This window comes from Protomyctophum bolini (assembly GCF_963924005.1).
Source record: "Protomyctophum bolini genome assembly, chromosome: 18".
In the NCBI taxonomy this organism is placed as follows: Eukaryota; Metazoa; Chordata; class Actinopteri; order Myctophiformes; family Myctophidae; genus Protomyctophum; species Protomyctophum bolini.
The window spans coordinates 330,001-337,500 of NC_137879.1; the positions used below are offsets into that span (position 1 = coordinate 330,001).

At 43.9% G+C, this 7,500-nt stretch overlaps 2 protein-coding genes across 7 annotated transcripts in view; both read right to left on the bottom strand.

Moving 5' to 3' along the window:
• Nucleotides 1-1,743, bottom strand: part of vstm4b (V-set and transmembrane domain containing 4b) — an 8,625-nt gene extending 6,882 nt beyond the window's left edge. For all 4 annotated transcript variants that reach the window (XM_080788986.1, XM_080788983.1, XM_080788984.1 and 1 more), the window contains exons 1-3: nucleotides 1,484-1,743; nucleotides 852-1,144; nucleotides 23-112 (exon numbers count right to left, since the gene is read on the bottom strand). In XM_080788986.1, coding sequence (XP_080645112.1) covers nucleotides 23-112; nucleotides 852-1,144; nucleotides 1,484-1,526 — 426 coding nt within the window. In that variant the 5' untranslated portion in view covers nucleotides 1,527-1,743. The remainder of the gene's footprint in view (nucleotides 1-22; nucleotides 113-851; nucleotides 1,145-1,483) is intronic.
• A 1,064-nt stretch (nucleotides 1,744-2,807) lies between these two features.
• Nucleotides 2,808-7,500, bottom strand: part of bms1 (BMS1 ribosome biogenesis factor) — a 68,661-nt gene continuing 63,968 nt past the window's right edge. For all 3 annotated transcript variants that reach the window (XM_080788546.1, XM_080788548.1, XM_080788547.1), the window contains exon 25: nucleotides 2,808-3,732. In XM_080788546.1, the coding sequence (XP_080644672.1) occupies nucleotides 3,505-3,732 (228 nt within the window). In that variant the 3' untranslated portion in view covers nucleotides 2,808-3,504. The remainder of the gene's footprint in view (nucleotides 3,733-7,500) is intronic.

The window sequence follows — 7,500 nt, forward strand, 5'->3', positions numbered from 1 at the left end:
ACAGACACACAGACACACGTACCTGGTATCTCTTGAAATCTGTGACTCGACACATGTACAGTCCTGAATCTCCTGGTGACACGTTTACTATCGTCAGATCAAAGACTTTACCCTGTCAATCACAAAGATCAAAGACATTGCCCTGTCAATCACAAAGATCAAAGACATTGCCCTGTCAATCACAAAGATCAAAGACATTGCCCTATCAATCACAAAGATCAAAGACATTGCCCTGTCAATCACAAAGATCAAAGACATTGCCCTGTCAATCACAAAGATCAAAGACATTGCCCTGTCAATCACAAAGATCAAAGACATTGCCCTGTCAATCACAAAGATCAAAGACATTGCCCTGTCAATCACAAAGATCAAAGACATTACCCTGTCAATCACAAAGATCAAAGACATTACCCTGTCAATCACAAACAATACTTTATCCATAGTGTCGAAGTGCCCTAAATGCTCCTGATGTGCAGGTTGGTGCCTTGCATGGTTTCCTCCACCATCGGTGTGTGAATGGGTGAATGTAATGCACAGTCTATGTAAAGGTGTGTGAATGGGTGAATGTAATGCACAATCTGTGTGAATGTGTGTGTGAATGGGTGAATGTAATGCACAATCTATGTAAAGGTGTGTGAATGGGTGAATGTAATGCACAGTCTATGTAAAGGTGTATGAATGTGTGTGTGAATAGGTGAATGTAATGCACCATCTATGTAAAGGTGTGTGAATGGGTGAATCCCTGTAAATCGCCTTGGATAAACGCGCTATATAAATGCACCATTTACCATCCTGTCAATCAAAAATATTGTACATATTATTTACATATCATTTACACGTAATTTGCATACCTGCCTGACCACAGTGAGGGTCAGTTTGGGCCAATGGAAGCTCTTGGTGTAGTTTCCATAGAAACGGGCCTTGTGCATGTTGACCCTGGCCACCAGGAGCTCGTTAAGCTCGTTAAGGTGAGCGTCGGCCTCGTTAAGGTGGGCGTGGCCCGGCAGGAAGGTCCAGCGAATCACAGGGAGGGCGGAGCTTCGGCTGCGCTGTGACACCACACACGACAAGGTGACGTTGTCTCCTGATTGGACCACAGCCAAGGGGGAGGGGCTAACTGTTACGTTGATGGACAGGCACACGTCTGGAAGGATAGGGGGGGGAATTATTATTACAGTAGTATCTGTGTATTACTACAGTGAACTATTAGCAACATCAATACAGCACACACACACTGTGTCATTAAAGTGTTTGCTGAGTGGTTGACAGGAAACGTGTCTGGATGGAAATACAACCTTACTGTTAAACCTCTTAACTCTGTAGTTTAAACCTTAACTCTGTAGTTTAACTACACTTAAGCATCAGATCTACAAACTTGAAACGTCTGTGTGTGTGCGGCTGTGCGTGCGAGAGTGAGTGTGTGTGTTACCTCCTAGCAGAGCCAACAGGACAGTGAGTGAGTGTGTGTGTGTGTGTTTGTTACCTCCTAGCAGAGCCAACAGGACAGCACAGCTGAAGAACTTCATTTTCCACTGAGAGAAATAACTGTGAAAAACAACTTTAAAGAGAGAGAGAGACACAGACAGAGACACAGACACAGAGAGAGAGAGAGAGAGAGACAGAGAGAGACAGAGAGAGAGAGACACAGACACAGACAGAGAGACACAGACAGAGAGACAGACAGAGAGAGAGAGAGAGAGAGAGAGACAGAGAGGGAGGGAGAGAGACAGACTTTCTCGTCTCTATTCTTTTCTTTTCACTGCAACAGGAAACAGGCTGACTTTGTTCCCACCCACAGCCCCTCCCCCTGCGGTACAGTCTCTGTGGCACACACACACACACACACACACCCCATATGGAAAAGGAGTGGGAGATGTATTTTCCTGTCCACAGTATAGACACAGAGAGAGAGAGAGAGAGAGAGCGCGAGAGAGAGAGATCCAAAACCATCAATTATTTCTAAACACAGTCCCATTAGGTAGAACAAACAAAATAAAGAACTACACCTACTTCTGCCTAAACATCAGCAGCACACTTCAACTGTGTGTGTGTGTGTGTGTGTGCAGATGACTGCAGATGAAAGTCATCAGAGGCAGGCAACATTAACAGCTGGCATTTGAGACCCTGGCATTTTGATCAAAGATCCTGGGAGGAGATACATTTTAACCGTTTTTCACATGATTCAAAATGGCGGGTGATCTAAAGATCATTGCCAACAGTCAAACGGTTCATGAGATATGCACGTTCAAAGTTTGCATTTTCAATTGAGTGCTATTGGTCCCTTAATAAGCTGTAAAGATCCTTCTATGAGATCAAAAGTAACATCAAAATAGACATTCTGATTAAAACCTGGCTTAAAATACTGGACTCTGATAGAAGCATGCATTTCAAACTTGCATCGTTCCAAGTAGGCCAGTGCCCAACGGGCGCCGAACAGTTTCAACAAACAAACATTCAGCTGTGGAATTATTATTAATTAATAATAAAACATGGAATGTAAATCTGTCAAGATTTTATTTGAAAAAAACAAAACAAAATAAAGAATCAGTGATGTCACCGTGATGTCACTGCCTTCACTAAACCAAACGTGATGTAATCAACATGTATTATATGGCAGAGCGGGGGTCCTCAACATGTGGTCCTGAGGTCCAGGGACCCCTGGGGGTCCCCCAGAGGGTCTCCAGGGGTCCAGAGGGTCTCCAGGGGTCCAGAGGGTCTCCACGAAAAAACAAAACAAACGGAAGTGATATATCCACTGGCTTAAGGGCCTTTCAAACGTGAAGCGAGGAACGCAGGCGTCCTGGAGCAACCACAGGTCTCCTCCAGGTCTGGATCAACCACAGGTCTCCTCCAGGTCTGGATCAACCACAGGTCTCCTCCAGGTCTGGATCAACCACAGGTCTCCTCCAGGTCTGCTCTAGAGGGTCTGGATCAACCACAGGTCTCCTCTGCAGGTCTGCTCAAGAGAGGCGCAACAACGCAAGCGTAAAAAAAAAGTCGCGCGGGCGTGTGCACGAAATGAGCACGCACGCAAGACCGCGCTCACGTAAATACGCTTGCGTTGTCGCATCGCTCCCCAGTGCTCCGCGCAAAAACGAATATCTAACTAACTAACTAAGAACTTTACGCGCGTTTTATCGCTTCACGTTTCAAAGGCCTTCGTGCCGTCTACAGGGAAGCTGTTTTTACAATCCTAACATCTCAGATTGTTCTCTTTGGATCAAAACGTCTCATTTCTCTAAACGATGTGATCGCCGGTTACAAAATGTCAGTTTTGGGCGAATTAAATAACATTCGCGCAAAATGTTACATAGCTGTTTTTCACTTCCTGTTTCTTCATTTCCGAGAGAAACGGCTTTCAGAATAAGAACGTTCGTGGCGGTTCTGCAGTACACAGTTCAGCCACCAGATGGCGGAAAATTTGTTAAACTTTCATTAACGGTTCTTTTGGCGCCCCCTAGAGGGTAACGTTAACGGTCCTTTGGCGCCCCCTAGAGGGTAATGTTAACGGTCCTTTGGCGCCCCCTTCAGGCTGCTGCGTTGTTTCTTGCCCTCCGTCTGGCCCATGGCGCGGTACAGTTTCTTCTTCTGCTCTTTCATTCGGCCCATCTTTTCCTCTTCCTGTTTGTCCTTTTGCGACAGGAAGTCCTTGTGTTTGAGGCGCTGCGCCACGCCGCTCTTCTTCTTCTTGTGGCCGTGGACCGTGGAGAGAGCGTCGAGCAGCGCTGCCACCTGGTGGAGAGAATACACATTACACCTTAATACCTAACATACACTAACCCTGTTACATTACACACAGCGCCCCAATTACACCCATTCATCTTGTTCATCACACACGCTCTAGGCATGTGGAAAATAATCGATACGTATCGATACATCGATTATGACGTGCGCGATGCGAGTGAATCGGTTCATTCACTGTGTATCGGTAAAATTGACGGGTGAAATCTCGATGCATCGTTCGCGGAGTGCTTGCATCAGTAAAATCCGTGGTTGCACTGTTTTTTCATGGTAAATTTCACCCTATCCTGTGTTTCCGAGGCGCATTGAACGTACCATCAGAAAAGGAAGGAAAAAAAAGGTCTCTCGCAGCCAGCTCGCAGTGCGGCTGTGCGCTGCGAGCACGCAGTCAGTGAACAGAAGCTACCGTACGACGGTGCAGAGTAGACACGTTGAGACAACAAACAGACTATAAAGAGCACCCGCGACGAACAGAAGTGAGCCCCACGCACAAAGGAAGCACCGCCTTCAGCTTTATAAAATAGCTGTCCGTCGATCAGTTGACTTTTCACTGTAGCGCTGCGTGCTGCTAATGATCCACACTCACTTCTCCGACGTGAATCTGCGTCGCGACTCGCAATCATCAATTTGTAATTAAAGAAAGCTTCTGCAGTCTGCACACACGTGTACAACAACGCCACAGCTGGGTGTACTGCTTGCGTTTAAAGTCGTTTACAACCGTTCCACAACTTTCCACTGTCCAGATTTCCCCTGCTGTTCTCTGGGATAGAAGCCTTATTTATATTCTGCAGCAAGACGGTGTCGCACGCCTAAAATTGCAGATCCACAAGCTCACAGCGGGGCGTGGATGAGACGCGTTGTGAGCTTGTACATCTGCTATGTATTTATAACGTTAATAATACATGCAGGCCAGGGTCTTCAATGTTATTTAGGTCAAGCCAAGGACCACTTAGCTGAGAGTGAGAGATCAAGCAGGGACCCCCACTATACATAGGCAATTATATTATAAAACTGTGTTGCAGATTAAACTACTTGTTTGACAGCACTACGAGTGTAACCTGTCATTTTTGTTTTGTTTATTTGTTTCTTTTCTATTTATATGTTGGTAACATTAATTGAGCATACATAGGCTATTACATTTTAATCTCTTGAACCCTCTATACTCAAAACCTCAAATTGACCTTTGAAATTATTATTATTATTATTATACTATAGCCTATGATTATTAGTAATCTAACAATTCCACAATAACCAGCAGAGAGCAGACCCTTTGTTTACTTACATACCGTATATTACCAAATAGTAGCCCGGGCCGTTATTATGCAAAATCGATTCGGACCCCGGGCTGTTAAAAGAAGCCGGGCCGTTATTTGCCATAGGCCGTTATTTATTTTTGCACCGGCCTGCACAGGGCCATTATTTGGTTTCAGTATATACATACAGTAACATGTAGTGCAAATATTGTTTGGAACTGGTATTACTGTATTAATAATAAAAAAGCAAAGCTACAGTACACACAGTAAAGTGTTTACAAGTAGCCTACAAAACAACATATAATAATACTGTACAAGTGTACAGGGTTCCTACACCTACCACCATGAAATTCAGTGAAATATTTTTAAAATTTTAAAATACAGGCCTAGAAAAGCTCATTTGGAATTCAAATAAAATATAATTTCATAAATAGCAACCTAACAACATAGTGTTGGTTACTTTTTTACATCTGTTATTTTACCATGTTGTGTTGCTTGGGGGGATTGCATTAACCTGACTGCCAGATGGGGGCGGTATTGGCAGCGTCAGGTTAGGATTGCATGGGATGCATTACTGTACTCAGCAGCATGTACAGTAAGAATCCACGCGAGGAAAGAAAATCGCGGTAAAACTATAATCCACGGACACGATCATTTTTCATGGCCCCATCCGACCTCATCCTACGTTATAAAGAATAAAATCCACGTAGGAATCGTTGTAGAAAACTATAGTTTGTCATAGAATTAACACAGGCGGGCGCCGCCATCTTGCTCAGAGACGCAGCCTGGAGACCAGAGACGTTTAGAGAGAGAGAGTGACGACAATTAATATTAATATATTAATATTAACAATAAACATCGCAGGCAATGCATTTTGATTTAATTGTAAGAGGGAGTGTATCAACACACAGGTGTAACCACTAAGCCGCGGACAAATAAATTATTTAATTATATACTGTATAGGTATAGGCCTACATACCGGTAGATTGCAATTGAATAAAACCATAATTTATTGGCCTACACTACATAGCCTGTAGTACTGTGTGTAGTCAAGTGGCTAAACCCCACAGGTTAGGTTACAGGCGATAGAAAATGTAATGTCAAGCAGAGCAACATGCCTGCACGTGAACTATATGCCGATAGCGTCTGACTCCATATAATTTAAATACCGGTAAATAAAAGCATATAAAAACATGAATTATACACCCAATGAAAATTTACACTTCACGGATTATAGGCCATTTGGAATTAGAACAATCGGTTGAATATTGGCCGAGAATTGCACGATTTAAATATCAACCTTGGGTTTTATAGTACTATACTTGTGAGGACCTGCGCTGGTGCACGCCACGCACCGAAAAAAAGTGTTCATCATCTGCAAGCTCACACAGCGCTGCAACACTTGGAGCTTGTAGATAGTGATACACGGATGACAATAAACATTACACAGAATATACACCACTTTGCATTAAAACAATTGGTTGTGCATAGGAGAAACTATAGCCGATTGATTTTTTTTTTTAATATATTTTTTATCCCACGATTTTGTAACCCATTTTTCACCCCTGTGTCAATCATCTAATGTGATCCTGGGCTCTACACACCCTCCGCCAACCTGGGGAGAGCAACGGACTTAACTCATGCTTCCTTCATGCTTGAGTGTCCAAGTTGCTCCTTTACACCTGACAGGGGGGAGTTTCCCTGGTTGGACGTAGCGCGTGGAAGGAACACGTTATTCCAACCAGTTCCTTTCCCCTCCATCAGGCGCCCCCTAGCCGATTGATTTTATGGATGTGGAGGACTGCATGGTGTTGCGCTGTCGCTGTTGTGAAATGATCGAGTGGCATGCGGAGATTTGCAAACTCAACTCGGTGAACATGCATATAATAATATAAATGAGGGCTGAGGCTGATTAAGTTTGCATATAACAGCCCATGGGCCGTTATATGGAGGAGGGCGGTTATTTGAAGGAGGCGGTTATTACGCAAAATGGTGTCGGAACCTGGGCCGTTATAAGAAGCTGGGCGGTTATTTGCGCATGGGCTGTTAATTGGTAATATACGGTACTTCTATAAGTTGGGTTGTTTGAGATGCAGAGCTATAATACTAACCTACAGTAAAACAATACATTGCTTTGAATTTAAATGTAATGCATTTTTACATGTTTTGGGAAATTAATAGAGCTTTAATATAAATCCTTTCTATTGTGATGAATCGCCATCAAATCGCATCGTATCGGCAGAGGGGTGAATCGCATCGTATCGGTAGAGGGGTGAATCGCATCGTATCGCATTGATTTGAACTAAATGGTTATCGCATCGTATCGGTAGAGGGGTGAATCGCATCGTATCGGTAAAGGGGTGAATCGCATCGTATCGCATTGATTTGAACTAAATGGTTATCGCATCGCATCGGGAAGAGGGAGAATCGTATCGCATCGTATCGCCAGGGGATTCCATGTATCTCTAATGTATCGTATCGCTGGCAGTGCATCGAGATGCGTATC